The sequence below is a fragment of the Poecilia mexicana genome, unplaced genomic scaffold (genome assembly GCF_051168715.1).
Source record: "Poecilia mexicana isolate PSO_F unplaced genomic scaffold, ASM5116871v1 scaffold_17, whole genome shotgun sequence".
NCBI lineage: Eukaryota > Metazoa > Chordata > Actinopteri > Cyprinodontiformes > Poeciliidae > Poecilia > Poecilia mexicana.
In genome coordinates this window covers 31309938-31326897 of record NW_028263386.1, presented here as the reverse complement: position 1 = coordinate 31326897, position 16960 = coordinate 31309938, and the positions used below count along the sequence as shown (strand labels likewise).

General features: G+C 39.3%; 2 protein-coding genes across 2 annotated transcripts in view; one reads left to right on the top strand and one right to left on the bottom strand.

Moving 5' to 3' along the window:
• Positions 1–4543: 4543 nt before the first annotated feature.
• On the top strand, positions 4544–9997 carry LOC106907904 (actin-related protein 2/3 complex subunit 5-like). The gene is made up of 4 exons (XM_088014986.1): positions 4544–4830; positions 5392–5463; positions 6186–6362; positions 9395–9997. Exons 1-4 carry the CDS (start codon positions 4690–4692, stop codon positions 9455–9457), a joined length of 453 nt encoding a protein of 150 aa, XP_087871112.1. The 5' UTR covers positions 4544–4689; the 3' UTR covers positions 9458–9997.
• A 2113-nt stretch (positions 9998–12110) lies between these two features.
• rnf2 (ring finger protein 2) overlaps positions 12111–16960 on the bottom strand; it is a 29853-nt gene continuing 25003 nt past the window's right edge. The window contains exons 7-9 of the mRNA XM_014973805.2: positions 16550–16722; positions 16174–16363; positions 12111–14830 (exon numbers count right to left, since the gene is read on the bottom strand). Coding sequence (XP_014829291.1) covers positions 14729–14830; positions 16174–16363; positions 16550–16722 — 465 coding nt within the window. The 3' untranslated portion in view covers positions 12111–14728. The remainder of the gene's footprint in view (positions 14831–16173; positions 16364–16549; positions 16723–16960) is intronic.

Genomic DNA, 16960 nt, shown 5'->3' with positions numbered 1-16960 from the left:
CCTAGGTTTTTGTTTGTCCACCCGTCTCTTGATGATTGACCACAAGTTTTCAATGGGATTAAGATCCGGGGAGTTTCCAGGCCATGGACCCAAAATCTCTATGTTTTGTTCCCTGAGCAGGTTAGTTATCACCTTTGCTTTATGGCAAGGTGCTTCATCATGCTGGAAAAGGCATTGTTCTTCACCAAACTGCTCTTGGACAGTTGGGAGAAGTTGCTCTCGGAGGACATTCTGGTACCATTCTTTATTCATGGCTGTGTTTTTAGGCAAGACTGTGAGAGAGCAGACTCCCTTGGCTGAGAAGCAACCCCACATATGAATGGTTTCAGGATGCTTTACCGTTGCCATGAGACAAGACTGGTGGTAGCGCTCACCTCGTGTTCTCCGAACAAGCTGTTTTCCAGATGTCCCAAACAATCGGAAAGGGGATTCATCAGAGAAAATTACTTTACCCCAGTCCTCAGCAGTCCACTCCCTGTATCTTTTGCAGAATATCAGTCTGTCCCTGATGTTTTTCCTGGAGATAAGTGGCTTCTTTGCTGCCCTTCTTGAGTCCAGGCCTTGCTCCAAGAGTCTCCGCCTCACAGTGCGTGCAGATGCACTCACACCTGCCTGCTGCCATTCCTGAGCAAGCTCTGCACTGCTGGTAGCCTGATCCCACAGCTGAAACACTTTTAAGAGACGGTCCTGGTGCTTGCTGGTCTTTCTTGGGCGCCCTGGAGCCTTTTTGGCAACAATGGAACCTCTCTCCTTGAAGTTATTGATGATGTGATAGATTGACTGAGGTGCAATCTTTCTAGCTGCGATACTCTTCCCTGTTAGGCCATTTTTGTGCAGTGCAATGATGACTGCACGTGTTTCTCTAGAGATAACCATGGTTCACAGAAGAGAAACAATGATGCCAAGAACCAGCCTCTTTTTAAAGTGTCCAGTGGTGTCATTCTTACTTAATCATGACAGATTGATCTCCAGCCCTGTCCTCATCAACACCCACACCTGTGTTAATGGAGCAATCACTGAAACGATGTTAGCTGGTCCTTTTAAGGCAGGGCTGCAATGAAGTTGAAATGAGTTTTGGGGGATAAAGTTCATTGTCTGGGCGAATATTGACTTTGCAATTAATTGCTGTTAAGCTGATCACTCTTTATAACATTCTGGAGTATATGCAAATTTCCATTATAAAAACTGAAGCAATAGACTTTGTAAATATTAACATTTGAATCATTCTCAAAACTTTTGGCCATGACTGTAGACTGTAAACAATTGTTCTACCAGTCTGTACAGATGAGATAGACTCATTTTTATTCGATTTGACCCTTTTAATTCCCTGTTGATACACAGCTCTACATTACCATATCACCAGGTGACTCTGAACCCCTCCAGTCACTGAATAGATGCTTAAAACGGATGAAAGTGCCAGAACTTTCTGTAGCTGAACTGATTTCTAGTCAATGTGGCACACAATATGGAAGATATTGAAGAAAACATTATATTATTTAACATTAAAGTTATTTAAAATATTGAATATGACTTGACATTTTAATAGAGGGTAGTGTGTCTCATGTAAAAGCATGCATTATCACTTTTCTGTATCAGCTGGTTACAAGGCAAGGCATTTATTAACATTTGTTTGACAGGAGTGTTTAATTTGCAAATCTGTTGACAGTCCCTAAGTGAAGTGACTCTCTGAGCGCCTGAGGAAGGAGCTAGAGAACGGCTGGCCGAAATTAGCCGGCTAATAAATAATTATCCGACTAATAAATTGGATATTAGCCAGCCAGATATTAGATATCCGGCTGGCTAATTTCGGCCAGCCGGATATTGGATATTGGATATTGGAATATCGGAATATCCAATATCCAACTCGAAACTAACTTCACTGCAGTTGGTCACACAATAAAAAAACCAGGATAAAGTTTGTTTTGGTCTGTGGCCTGCAAAGATGGCACCGAGACGTAAACGCCCCACAACGTCTGATGCAGTGACATTGGTTCCAAAGCTCTATTGGCCAATGGTAGAGAAACTGGACATAGAAGGCAGCTCTCCTCATTAACATAACGATGCAGCAGATGGTAGAAAAAGAGCAAGCAGAAATACAACAAGCAGAAAAAGGAGAAGCAAAAAAAAGACAAAACAAAATATTTACTTTTCTTGACAGAAACACATGTTTAGGAGAAATGAAAAAGGAAATATATACATTACTTGACAGAAACTCATGTGTAAGGGGAAATGGAAAGGAAAATATATACATTACTTGACGGAAACTCATGTGTAAGGAGAAGAAAAAATAAAATATATATTTTGCTTTTATTTCTTATTAAAATATATATTTATGCTTTTATTTCTTATGTCGGTTTTGGTCCTCCATAAACAGTTGCCTGTAGCTAAATTAACTATACTGAATGGTTGATAATCTCACACAATCTACTCACCTCTCTTGGAGATTAACTGTTACAAATAGACACCCTTGTCTTTTTTCTCTCTCTTATCTACTTTTTTTGGAAACTTGACTTTATTATTTTTCTAGGCAGCACAGTAGCTGTCACAGTCGTTTTTTATTCTGACTGCTGCTGAAAATGTCACCATCAAGTGCGCTAAGCAGGAACGAACCATTTCATGCAGAACCGTTGGGGTGTTTGTTTAGTACAAATATGGATGTGTGCTTTTTGGTCTGGAAGGGGTAACATTTAATTTTTATTACTAAAAACAATTTTTAAAACACAATTACAGTGATTGACAGGGCCCCGACATTTTTTATATTTCTGTAGAAAAAAAAAGTGTTTCTTTTTCTTTTGTGGGGGGCCCAGGCCCCTTGGAATTGTCATAACTTTCCCCCCCATACCACACCCCTGCTAACTTATCTTCTACTGGAGCTTTGGACGTTTGGATGCACGCTGCACGGCAGCTCATATTACCAGCAAAGCTTGCGTGGCCTACCCCAGGAACCAAGAGCAATTAATTGCTTTCCTTTTGTCCATAAAATAATGATTATCATATCATAAAATCATATCATATCATAAAATAATCATTATCAAATATATTACTGTAAAAACAAATCACTTCATGATGAAATTGTGTGTTTTTGTTATTATAATGACATAGAAATCATTACTAAAAAAAAATCAGCTCTACTGAGGGGACCCCTTGGTGGCCCTGGGGGCCTAAGCGGCTGCTTAGTTTGCTTATGCCTTGGGCCAGCCCTGGTATGTTCATGAAAGAACATACTAATTTAATTAGAAATTTTAATAAGAATGGGGTATATGCCACGAGAGGTGGTGACGTATTTCCGTTTGAATTTATTCCACATAGATTGGTTCCGGGTCCAGCTTGCTCCTATTGTTCTTGGCCGAAGCTGCAAGATCTGTACCATGAAAAAGACGCAAAACTTAAAATATCTGTGAGCTGCTGGTACAACGACTGAGTTTTGTGGTATGCCGTTGTTTCCAGTAATTAGTCGGTACCATCCAGTGCTTAGTTTTTTCATTTTCCAGCTGATATCAAGGCGACAGCGGACTGTAGCCAAAACTTAGCCACTACAGCTAACACGCGGTTTGTAGCTGCCTGCTATTTCAAAGCTTGAGGATATTGAAGATCCGGCGTCAGAAATGGGAAGATGGGGGATATAAACGTGGTTCGTTTAGTGGAATAATTTGTTGGAGGAAAATAATGCCGGAGGAAATCCACTGCAACGGGAACAGGCTGAGAACAGAGGCAGCGATTCGGCACAAGGTAAGTAAATACGTGTGTGTTGATGTGCGTTTATGTTATATGGAGTATGAAATTATTTTTAGGCAACTCCTTAGTTTTTGTTTATGTGACAATTATATAAAATACATTTAACATGCAGTCGGAGCGATACCGAGCACGGTAATTTAAAAACAGCCGAGAGCAGCAATGCTCCAAACCACACAAGAAGTCAGTCAGATTAAGGTCCAAAACCTTCGCTTTACAGCCGTTTAAGTGGCACCGACCCACATAAAAAACCCACAGAACAAATGGTGCAAATCACGTATTTTCCGAATCCCGAATATATGATTATCTACCTTTGCTGTTTCATAATTATTATCCACGTTAGAGTGAATTTTTCCACTTGACTGCTATAATCTGTTCTTGCGTTACACAACGTAATTTCTCTTTTTTTCCCTCTGATATTCTGCTTAGAAAATGAGGTTATGAAGTTACATCCTCCTGCTACTTTTTGTTTTTAAAATGATTGACGGTTACTGTGGGCAAATCCAGCAAGGACCAAATGAAAAACTCCATCTCTAACACAGAGTGACATGTGCACCGGAAGCAGGCTATGTGGAAAAAAAATGCGGAAGTGCTAAAACGGAAGTCCGTGGCATATACCCTATACAAGTAAATTGGAAATAAGGGAATTGTTGCAAAGATCATCTGTGAATCTCATCAGTAATTTTTATTTATTTTTTTAATATTATTTTAGAAGAACGGGTATTTTTTATACTAAATGAAACGTGATCCATACTCCAATCTGAATGGTGGCGGTAATGCACCTTAAGATGTTTGCCAACCGCGATAAAAATAGAAGAAGAAAAACAAAGCGGAAGTGTTGTGATGAGGAAGTAGAGTCTTGGACATCAGAAACTGTTTGGGTCCTCTTTTGGCCAGAAAGAGTCTTTTTTCCTTCCCCAACATTATATTTGCGCTGCTGTCTTCGTTTCATCCAGAATGTCTAAGAACACCGTTTCTGACCGCTTCAGGAAAGTAGATGTAGATGAATACGACGAAAACAAGTTTGTGGACGAAGAGGACGGCGGTGAGAACCAAGGAGGTCCAGACGAAGCAGAAGTGGACTCCCTTCTTAGACAATATCCTTTAAGGTAATTTAGCGACGGTGGTGGGGTTAACTGTGAGTGGTTGAAGCAATGAAGTGTCCCGCAGGAAGAAGCTTGGGTGTCCGTCAGCATGTAACAGTGTTCAGTTTGACTTCTGTGCGGCGGTGTTTCCGGCTGGCAGGAACAAGAGGGTGTGGTCCCCGTACACTTCTACCACACTCTTTTACTTTTTTCTCAGCCGGTTGTTTCCGTTTGGTTTAACATTCTCTGTAAAGTTGATAGATCCACTTTAGTTCCAGAAAATAATTAAACAAGGTTAACCTGTTCCTGCTCGGAATATAACTAGCTTTCATTTATACATATAAACAAACCCTTCAGATATTTTAGTCACTTTAAACAAGAAGTGACAAAATTATTCAGGTGAATAAACAGTTCTCATTCTGAGCTGATTAAACTATGTTTCAGCTTAATGACTTTCAAGAATATGTGTGATGATCTTTACCATATAAGGTGATCATCCTGTTCTACTGTGTTCCTCACGTGCTCCTGTTGGTGTATTACTTGTCTCTGTGATTCTTGACTAATTCCTTGCAAAGGGAACATGACTGGAGCTCTCCAGGCTGTACTGAAGAACCCTCCAATCAATACCAAGAACCAGAATGCTAAGGTATGAACATCTGACATGCCTCCTGCTCCACTTCTGTGATTACTTGTGTTTTGTCCTACAGTTGCCTTTACAAAAGAACACGGAGCTGGTTAGGTCTTTGCTCTGCAGGATGAAGACACATAAGAAGATTTGAACAAACTGGACTCATTTAGCACCTGCTCATAAATCAGAGGTGGCATCTGATTTATGTGCACTCTGTTGTCTACCAGTGATGTATTGATGTATTACAAGTCATCCAGCTGACAAATGTGGAGCTCATAAATTTCAAAATACTCTGAGCTTGATTCTTGTTCAAACATATGCATGACCTTAAAGCTAGGTGGAACGTCAAGGAAAATCAGTGCTCTGTGCCATCTGTATCTAGACATTTATGAACAACTGGTATTGATAACTTGAGAAAAACATTATTCTTATGTCCTGGTGTGGAATGGTACTTGTGAATGTAAGTTTTAATCAAAACATGACATTTAATTTTTTTTTAAATTATTTTTAATTGAACCCCACCCGCATTTGGAGTTGAATTTGGAATTTCAACTCCAAATTACCTTTAGTGTAAATATTTAAACTTGAGTAGTTTTCACCACCTGTGAGCTCAAAATCCAACATGGCTGCTGTGCATATCAAACTTGATAGATGATGTAAAAAAAGTTTTTAACTGTCATGTAATCTTTTTTTCTGCCTGGCTGGTAATGCCCACCTACCCCTCTCTGTCTGTGTGGCAGGACCGAGCGGAGTTGCTGGTGGTCAAAGTTCTTAGCAGTTTTAAGAGTAGTGACATAGAAAAAGCTGTGGGCTCACTGGACAAAGCAGGAGTAGACCTGCTGATGAAATACATCTACAGAGGCTTTGAGAAACCATCTGACAACAGCAGCGCTGTACTGCTGCAGTGGCATGAAAAGGTAAGGTGTGTGTGTGTATTTCAACACAGATTAGTGTGGAAACTAATTCTGATTCATTACACAGAAGTCTATGGCATCTGGAAGCCCAGGTTCATTTCATACAGTGCCTTGTGAAAAAGTATTCAACCCCCTTGAACTTTTGCCTCTCAGGCTTCAAATATAAAGATCGTATTATTTTGTGAAAAATCAACAAGTGGGACACAATTGTGAGATGGAACAAAATTTATTGGATATTCAAATTTTTTTTAGCAAATAAAAAACTGCAAAGTGGGGCATGCAACATTATTTGGTCCCTTGCATTAATACTTTGTAGCGCCGCCTTTTGCTGCGATAGCAGGCAAATTCGTTTGGGGTATGTCTCTCAGTTTTGCACATTGAGAGACTGAAATTCTTGCCAATTCTTCCTTGCAAAACAGGTGGAGCTCAGTGAGGTTGGATGGAGAGCGTTTTTAACAGCAGTTTTCAGCTCTTTCCTCAGATTCTCGATTGGATTCAGGTCTGGACTTTGACTTGAACATTCTAACACCTGGATTTGTTCATTTGTGAACCATTCCATTGTAGATTTTGCTTTATGTTTGGGATAATAGTCTTGTTGGAAACTAAATCTCCATCCCAGTCTCAGGTCTTTTGCAGACTCCAACAGATTTTCTTCCATAATGGTTCTGCATTTGGCTCCATCCATCGTCCCATCAATTTTAACCATCTTCCCTGTCCCTGCTGAAGAAAAGCAGGCCCAAACCATGATGCTGCCACCACCATGTTTGACAATGTGGATGATGTGTGTTGCTTTTGCACCAAACATATCATTTTGCATAGTGGCCAAAAAGTTCGATTTTGGTTTCATCTTACAAGAGCACTTTTTTCCACGTGTCCAGGTGGCTTGTGGCAAACTTTAAGCAAGACTTTTTATGGATATCTTTGAGAAAAGGCTTTCTTCTTGCCACTCTTCCATAAAGGCCAGATTTGTGCAGTGGTTATCCTATGGACAGACTCTCCCATCTCAGCTGTAGATCTTTGCAGTTCATCCAGAGTGATCATGGACCTGGCTGCATCATGGCTGCATCTCTGATCAGGAAATCAGTCAGGCTGAATAATATTGCACTTTGCTCTTTTTAATTGGTTAAAAAAGTTTAAAATATCCAATAAATTTTGTTCCACCTCACGATTGTGTCCCACTTGTTGATTCTTCACAAAATAATAAAAATTTTAGGTTTTTATGTTTGAAGCCTGAAAAGCGGCAAAAGGTTGAAAAGTTCAAGGGGGCTGCATACTTTTGCAAGGCACCGTAGGTGCCCTCAGCTTGTCTGAGGCACAATTCCAAAGTGTTTTAATCACTTGGGAATTGTTTTGATTTTTAGACAGCTTTGTTTCTCAGCTGTTCCCACATTCATATGCCTACACTTCGCTATTTGGACTTTAGCTAATTTTTTTCGCCACTATCAGTGGCATCTAAACTAACTTTAGATGAAACTAAATTTAGTTTCATCTTTCAGCCGCCACAAAAATAGAAGAAGAAAAACATCCCTTTTCTTTCAACAGATGCATAGGTATATGGTGAAAGATGAAAATGCTTACATAAAGTAGGGGTGGGTGATATGGACTTAAAATTTTATCAAAATATTTTGTGGTACTATTGGAACCATTGTCGCTGTATGTTCCCCCTGCAGAGAAAAAGTTATACACACACAATTCCATATACACCACATTTATGGAATCACCTTATATATACGGCAATATTGCCTAATATTACTTAGACCGACTGAAAATATAATGCGATTAAATGTCACTGTGGACTATGATGGGAATTTTGTGTCATAATTTTGAGTCATAAAATTAGGGGGGGCACAGGATGGATGAATGGAAAAAAACAACAACAATGACTCATCGTATAACAGAAACAGTCTGATCAGACTCCCCAGTCTCTCTACTTCTACCCCCCCACACCCTCCAGTCACACACATCGTTTCAATAAGAAGACCGAAGTCAAACTATTGTAATCCACAGGGGGTGCCCAGAAAGTGTTTGGAAACCATTGGGGGGACCCAGGAGAAAAAGTTTGGGAACCACTGGGTTACAGTAAGACAGCACCGAGCAAATCCTACATTTCACCTTCAATAGAAATAAATTAGTCTATGTAAACTAATTCAAATATCCTATATTGGAAAAAGTGATCAAAAGTGGAAACGAGAACAGAATAATCATTTACCTTTATTCTCTGTGATGAGATCAAAATGATCCCACACGGGAAAAGACTTCCTCTAACTTGGTTGATCCATGCCGTTATTCAAAACCCAATGCAAAGCAAAGGACAAAAAGTATCTCCATCAACAAAACCCACAAACATGTCTACATTTTCTCCCTCATAAATGCAATTTGGGACATTCACAACCAAATGAAACAAGAACTGTATCAGTCGCATGGTTTTCCTTAAAGTGATACATGAACATGACGTGTCATCTTGTTTGCTTGGCGCGAACAAGATGTCGTCTGGGTTAGGGTTCCTAGGAGAAGGGTGGGAATGGGCTTAAATGCCATCAAATCAATTTGCACTTGTCTTAGAAGCTGTACATGGTAGTTTCAACACAACAAGCCCAAGTTCATTGGTGAGTCGCTGTTGTGGCCTCATTCAAGAGGCATGATATCCTGACTGATCCCATGTCCAAAAAGTTTTTTTTTAATTATTTTATTTTTTTATTCCATTTTCTGAACCACTAAGAAATACCAATAAATTTCAGTGCTACACGTGTGCCTATAAATCAGCCCCCGATTCCCAGTATTTCACCAGTACTGTAAATTAAACTAATTTAACTACAGGCAATTGTGTGTTTACTGTTTGAGTACAGAATCAAACCTGTACTCCAAACCAGTATTCAATGTAGGTTTGGACTCTGAAATGCTGTCAGCATTGGGTTTTTAGGAAACTTGGAATTAAATATTGTTGTTCCAGTGAAAACTGCTTAAAACCTTTTGGTTATTTGTGCCTATGACAGAATGCTGACCCAGTTCTGTTCTCCTTTTGACTGTTTCCTCAGGCCCTGGCAGTGGGTGGAGTTGGCTCCATCGTCCGAGTCCTGACTGCAAGGAAGACTGTCTGATGATTCCCATAATCTGCAGTTATGGTCATTAGGGCTGCTGTCCTTTTAAGAAACTGGAGCTGTATCTTTCTGATGCATGACTTTGTTTTTTTCTGCTTTCACTCCTCTGGGATTCAGAAGGTGCTGGCACCTCAAACTGAAGTCACTTATTTTTACTGCCAGCAGTACAGAATTCCACTTTTCTTCTTAAACACAAAACAGCACCTTGCTCTGTCATCTGCTCAGCTACAACACTGAACCATTCTAACTCAACCCCAGCTATCCTTGTCCTTAACTCTACTCTTTTGTGGGTCTGACTCCTTAAGATGAGAGGAATGGAAAAGGTGGATGGATTCTCATTGACACCTTTCCCTGCCTTTTGCCCAGCACATGCTGGGACTGAACTTCATTGTATCTCAAATTAGAATATTTGAGGTAAACTTTGAACAACTTTCAGTCTTTTTTTTCTACTTCTGTCTTCACAAAAACCACATCCATGTGGCACTATTGTGTGAATGCCTTTTATATATGGAATAAACTTAAATAAAGAGCTAAACTTGATTACTGATTGGTCATTTATCAGTCATTAATGCCAATGACTTATAGGGTGGAGCTTTTAGTTTAGACACAAATGAGAAAAGAAATACAACCTTCATATTGAATCTGTCACAAGAAAACCAAAACAGTACATAGTTGTGCAGAAGATGTTCCTCATCACATTTGTCATCCTGCATTTTAAGTTGGAAAGTTTATAATGAGCCCTGAGCAGTGAAAGCACTACTGAGACCTATTGGCATAGGACTTGTAGGATTTCTTATACTTTTCTGCCCAAAAATACACATTGTGGGGCCTATTCAAAAATTCACTCAAAATGAAACATTTTTAATGGACTCAAAAGTAGGCATGGCTGAACTGCTCTACAGTGCCCCATAACGTGAGTGTAGGCTAAACTGTACAGACATGAAACTAGGTTTGTTGGTAGACCCTCTTATCCCCCAAATCAAGAAGGAAAGTCTCTAGGAATTATGTCCTAAAATGGGAGGTAGCCATTTTGGGACATTTTGACATTTACACACCTCAAACTTCAACAATCTCCTCATCCCTATGCAGTTAAGGGATGGAGATTAAATTCCTGCGTTCCGGAGCTTAACATACTCGCCAAAACAAACAAATCACTATAACTTTCACACAGGAAGACTGAAATGTGAAAAACTTAGGAGTTATCCATGTTGGATGCCTAATGATACTTTGATATGCTGACGTCAAAGCCTGCCCCACCAGAGCAGGAAGTCACTTATTTGTCTTGATCTCAATATTTTTTTTTGTTTAAATAGTTAAAGGTTTATTTGTGCTTTAAAGCACAAATAATTTGTACCTGCAGTGACGCTAGTACATTCACAAGGTCAATTGGTGACATCACCTTAGTCCCGCATCCTTTAAACAGGAAGTCACGTTTTGGTGTTGGGAATCTTTGATTTATACAGATTTAAACCTGTCTGATGACATACATGATGTTGAATCCTACTCTCAACACAGACTAGTGCCTGCAGCATGTGGGCATAGCAAAAGGCCGAATTCTAGTTCGGCCTTCTGCCGGCCGAACTGGTTGGTTTAATTTGGAAGATGCATGTTATTTAGAGCCAAACATAATCTTGAACTTCTAAAGATTTCAATATTATAATTTGACTCCAGAACACTGGAGAAGAGTGTATGATTTAATTCAATTCAAAAATACTTAATTAATCCTAAAGAGAAATTAAATGTTGTAGTTCATTAATTCAGATTCTTCAAAGTGTTACTGAAAATGATGACTGTTGACATAAAAGCTCTTGTAGCTTTTATGTCAACAAGCTCTTGGCATAAAAGAGCTTTATGTTACCAGAGACATGCTGAAGAAGATCTGAAGTCTGTTTTCTCAAGACAGTCTCATGAAAAAGGTGGTCAGGGTTGTCCATAACTTTCTTAATTTTATGAAGAATTAGACATGCCCACAAGATTATTAGATAACTCCTAATATGATCTAAGAGTTGCATCATATCCACTAACTCCCAATAACCACCCGACGGGAGCCGAAAGGAAGTCCTCACCAGAAAGTGAACGTAACTCCATTCCATAACTCCAGTACACAATGGCGTGGAAGCTGCTTCAATGTCTTCAACCATCCAATTCTACACAAAACACACCTTCCCCCTTGGTATCAGACTACTGCTGTTTTCCATTAGCACATTATTATTTTTTTCTGTAGTTTATTTTATTCAAAACCGATCATTTTCAAGCGTTATTCCATTGTAATCCTGCTCAGACTAATCAGAAATAATAATTTCATTCAAATTATTTTTAATCAACTATCATTACTAGTTTTAAATTAGATAATATTTAAAACTAGACTGTTATTAAACAATCTAAAAGTATTAAGATTTCCCAGTCACTATAGATGCTTTCATAGAGAACCATGGAAGACAGTTGTCCATGGCAGAGGAATGGAAGGACCCAGTTCCATTCTTCTGCCATTCATTCAGAAGAATAGATGGCAGAAATTATGCCAAGCTCTAAAATATACAGAGCTGGAGTGTAGTTGAGATGTCTTTAAGCTTTAATCAGAAAATGAGTCAACATGTGGAAATCTCAGATTTATATCCATCTACCTGCCTTCTCTTAGTCAGTAAGCATTAAGTTTTATGTTAAATGTACAGATGAGATTTTATTGTCCAACCAGAAAATAACCAGTACAGATGCACACACACCAGACACACACTGGTACCAAATCTAACAAGAATGAAGCACATTTTCTCTTTCATAAAGCACAACAGACAGTTTTCATGGGGGCGGTAACCCTCACGGGTTCACAGTTGGCACAATAATGGATGAAAACATCTCCACAGTAAGGATCCACTTCCAAGTAGTTTTTCCAGCAGAGAAAAAAATCTTCCTCTTTAGTCTTCAGTCTGAAAGCTCAGAAACAGAATATTACATATTTTCTGTTCTGCAAATATATTTCTGATATCTGTTCTGATATCAGAAACTCCCAGCTGCATCACACTTTGTGTGTTATAACAGACCAGCACTCACAAATATCAGGGGAGATATTCGTAAATATCTCCCAATATTTGTGAAAATGAAGTCACCCAGATACATTTTTTGCAAGAAACAGGCTATGTTGGTTTTAAAATTCTACAGTGAAGGGAACTATTGGGTTATGTACAAAATTCAGGTGTTCTTTAATGTGAAAGGAATAGAAAACAGCTTCATTTATCCAAGCCCAACTAACTCAAAACTAAAAAAGTTCTATGCTCATACATGTTGCCTAAAAAAGTTTTCCTAGATTGACAAGTCAAAATTAGTAATAAAAATACAATCTAGCAACATCTTGTTGCTTTATTTATGAAGCTGCATTGTTTTAAGTGTATAACTTTGACTTGAAATGTATGTGCCTTCTTTGTGCTTAGATAATTTTTTCATCAGCGCTGAGAGTCTTCAAAAGTACCTTCCAATGAGCTGAAAAAGTGTTTCCCCAAAACTCCAGAGCTCCTCAGCTGATGGTTCTGGAAGGAACAAGGTCAATTTGCCATTTCACTAATTTGTTCCTTCATTTAAGTTCCTTCACTTCAATTTCATGGACCTGTGTACCCATGCATTATTGTAATCAATTAGTTCCATGAATTATGGTACAATCATTGAAATGATCAACTCTCAACTTGCCAGGCATTTTGAAAACATTGTGGCACACCCTGTTGCAATTAATTGTGGTTGTGGTTGTGAACCAGCAGACTTCCCCCTGCTGGATCTTATTTATTGAAGTCAAAACCAGATTTCCTTCTTTGAGCAAATAAAGAAAATAACGTTAGATTGTTCTTAGACAAGTGGAGAAGTCCCTGTGTCCCTTGCTTTCGGACAAACTAGAATTCTTCTAAATTCTCTTTTTCGAGGACTTCTGTTCAAATCCTTTATTTCACACAGAATGTTGCTCTGTGAGAACCTTCTGTGTCACTGCTGAACAAACAACAAAAGTTGTGGAAATTTCTGTGGAAAATGAATACTGTAGTGGTCTAACAAAAACACTCCTCAAACCATCTCACCCCTTGAATAATACACACAGCTTCCTCTCTGCGTTACAAAACATTTATAAAAAGGATGAGCCGCCACAAATTTTAAAAGACAGTTTGTTTCTATGGCAACAGATCAGGACAACAGAAAGGAAGATACTCAAACAAAACAAGTCAGTCTTTCCAGATGACAAATATCAAGTCAAACCTCACACATTTGGAATTTCTCATACTTTATCATAACATGGGACAAAAGAGGCAAACCAAAATCAATGGAGCTCCAAATCATTGCTTCAGCAGACCTTGTTTGAAATATTTTTTGTGAAAAACATGTCATTTAAATTTCCCTCTAGAAAAGTCAAACTCAAGCAAAAATCAAATCCTAAATTTCACATACTAATTATTAAAATTGAGAAACAACTTCTCTTCATGGGTTCTAACTAATTCCATTTCAGACACTAAATTTTACTCTGAACATTGTAATCATAAAAAGGCTAAGGAAAAATCCCCTGAGACAGATTCTCCCTAAGAATCTTTTGAAATTTAGACCAAATGTCAAGCAGGTCTTTAAGAGGGGAATTCAAGTAGCATATATTCAGAATTCTTTTTCCAATAAAAAAAAATATACAGACACTGCTTAAGTAATGTCTGTACTTTTTTTCAAAGTACAGACAGCTAACATGCATCTTGCATGCACATATACAGTTTGGAAACAGAGGATTTGAATAATTGAGCAAAATTTGTGTCTCCAGCAGTTTTTTTTCTTCATTTCCCAGGCATGAATCTCAACAGCAGTTTCATAATGAAATATGCTCTACCTTCTGGACAAATATGTTTATGACATGAAAAGATTACCAACATTGCCATGTGTGTCACTGGAAACAAAGCTCACAATATAAGGGGGAAAGGTTTGCAGTATTTCTTTCCCTTTAACATTTAAATCTCCCACTTCAACCAATGCATGAAACCCGTTTTTGGAAAAGCTCTACACTTGCTGTTTGAGGTGTGATCTGCTGTACTGATCTGCTGCTGTCTAACAGGAGACAAAATTCACGAAATATAAAACAACAATGTTTTTTTTCTATTCATAGGAGTCCATTTGAAGGTTTCACCAAACCCCCTGGTCTCTGTCAGGCACACATTCTTCTGCTTGTGTTTGTGTGCAGCTGTTTCCATGTCCATCTGTTCACCTCCAACACGTGTGTATGTTTATGCAAACGTGGATGGAGTTATGTATTCTTATGTACGTTTACTTGTGTTCTTTAGTGGGGGCAAAGTAGAGCTCCATGGGTTTGTTGACCTTCCAGTACTTTTCACTGACCAGCTCCAGGGAGAAGGAACCATTCAGAACCTATGAACAGAATTGAACAGTTAGATGCACCAGCTCTACCACCAGAGACGCCGAACAATACCACATGTCCATTCATGCAGCAACAGTTTCTGAAGAAAGAGCAAACTATGGGTTGCTCTTTCTTCAATCTATGGGTTGAAGAAAGACCAGGACCAGTCTGCAACAAGGACTGGTCCTTTATAGACACTGAGCAAAATTTCAATGGTTTTCCTTTAGGCAGATCCCTTTTCAAGAAAAGTTTACTATCTTATTACTTTTATTGCAGGGGTGGATTTGGTAAGATCACAGGCTTCAGGTTCACTGGATACAAAGGAATAAGACTGACCTGATGCAAGATCAGTTGAAAAATCCTAACATAGAATGGGAGGTTGAACATTTTTGACCATTTGTGGTTGATCAAAAATGTCCTTGTTGTGGTCACTAAAGATCACAACACAGACATGCATGTTCTTTTAAAGCAGTGGTTCCCAAACTTTTTCTTCTGCGCCCCTCCTATGGATTACAAATGGCTGTCTGGTTGAAACGACGTGTGACGGGGGAGGAGCATCGACTTTTTTGGGGGCAAAATGAATGTAAGTAGCTGAAAATAGACACCAACATCGGTAGCCTACAAGGTACTTGTTAAGCTTAAGGTTCTGTATTGATATTAGCTAGTCATCCTTTAGCTAACATTACCTGCATCCATCCAACAGCTTTACTCAACTCAGTCGGTTAGTTTGGAGGGAAAAACTGTGAAAAGTTCTTTGCGTTTTGCTGGTTTGCTGCCGTGATTCTAACACAAACCTACGTAGCTCCGCACAGCAGCAGCAGGTCTCCTTCACAGGTGGAAACCCAGCGCGAGCGTCGTAGTGCTCATGTTGCGTTTAAAGGCGGCTCGGAAAAACAGGTTACAACATGTTAACAGATTAAACAATTTTAACTGCTGATAAAAGTGACAGAGGACAAAAATATGGGAAGTGTCACATTGACATAAGAATAACAGAGAGTTGGCCATTCTAAGGTAAAAACCCAGTGCATACAGTGTTCATGTTTTGTTTTTTTGTTTTTCATCCAGATGGCTTCTCGCGCCCCCCCTGCAATGACACGGCACCCCCCCCTAGGGGGCGCGCCCCACAGTTTGGGAACCTCTGTTTTAAAGGGAGCCTGTATTTCTGTGTTGTGGTCTGTATGCAGAATATTGTTGTGTGCCATGTATGCCCAATGTAAACCTATAATTCTGTGTGAGGATCTTTCAACTGATCAGGACAACCAATTAACAATAGTATATAGCAATATTTAGAATGTGATCGTAAGAGGTTTTAAACCGTTTTGTTAACGATGACCCTGAACATAAGAGTACTCACAGTAAACTGGTTTCCAGCAGTAGGTATGTAGATGGTGTACTGTTTCTCTGATGCTGCTTCAACATTAACAGGACTGGCCTCAGCATTTCTTCTCAGTTCCTCCAGAGCCAGCCGGACTGCCAGGTATTTAGACAGGTGATCTACAGTGGCGTTACCAGAGGTCTTAATGTAGCGAGGAACAAACTCCACACTGTAAAGACACAGTCAGATCACCAAAAAATCAAAAGGGGGAATAAAACAATATAGTTGTAACAGTGTAAACACATTGCAATATACATTTACATTTACACATTTACATCTGATTGGTAATTACCAATCAGATGTAAATGTGTGCTTGTCACCAACTTCAGAAGGTTTTGTTTTGTGGTGAACACACCTGTTATGACCATCATCCTTCTCCATCAGGGTGGGGTGTGGCCTGAACACCAGCTCTATTTCACTGGCTCCTCCATCAATCACAGAGTCTCCTCCCCCGTTCTCAGCAGCGTTGTCCATGTCCAAACCACTGTCATCACTAGTCTTGGTGCGTTTAATGCTCGGTCCGGCCTCCTGGGGAACCAATACACAAAACACAACATGTGTCTGGAGAACATACTGCAACCATTACGCCACAACACATGCCATACATCAGGGGTGCCCAATACGTCGATCGCGATCGACCGGAAGGTTTTGAGTCGATCTCAGCAGATGACAATCTGAACGCCACCAGGACGCTGAGAGCAGCACTTCCTCTTCTGACAGGCTTATCAAAAATATTCACTAAGATCCTAAACGTTTGTAGCTTCAA

Bases quoted from the DNA above. Each gene is read 5' to 3' on its own strand.
- LOC106907904 (XM_088014986.1), top strand. From the start codon at position 4,690: ATGTCTAAGAACACCGTTTCTGACCGCTTCAGGAAAGTAGATGTAGAT. The intron at 5,464-6,185 runs GTATGAACATCT...TCTGTGTGGCAG, and splicing joins CCAAGAACCAGAATGCTAAG to GACCGAGCGGAGTTGCTGGT. The intron at 6,363-9,394 runs GTAAGGTGTGTG...CTGTTTCCTCAG, and splicing joins TGCTGCAGTGGCATGAAAAG to GCCCTGGCAGTGGGTGGAGT.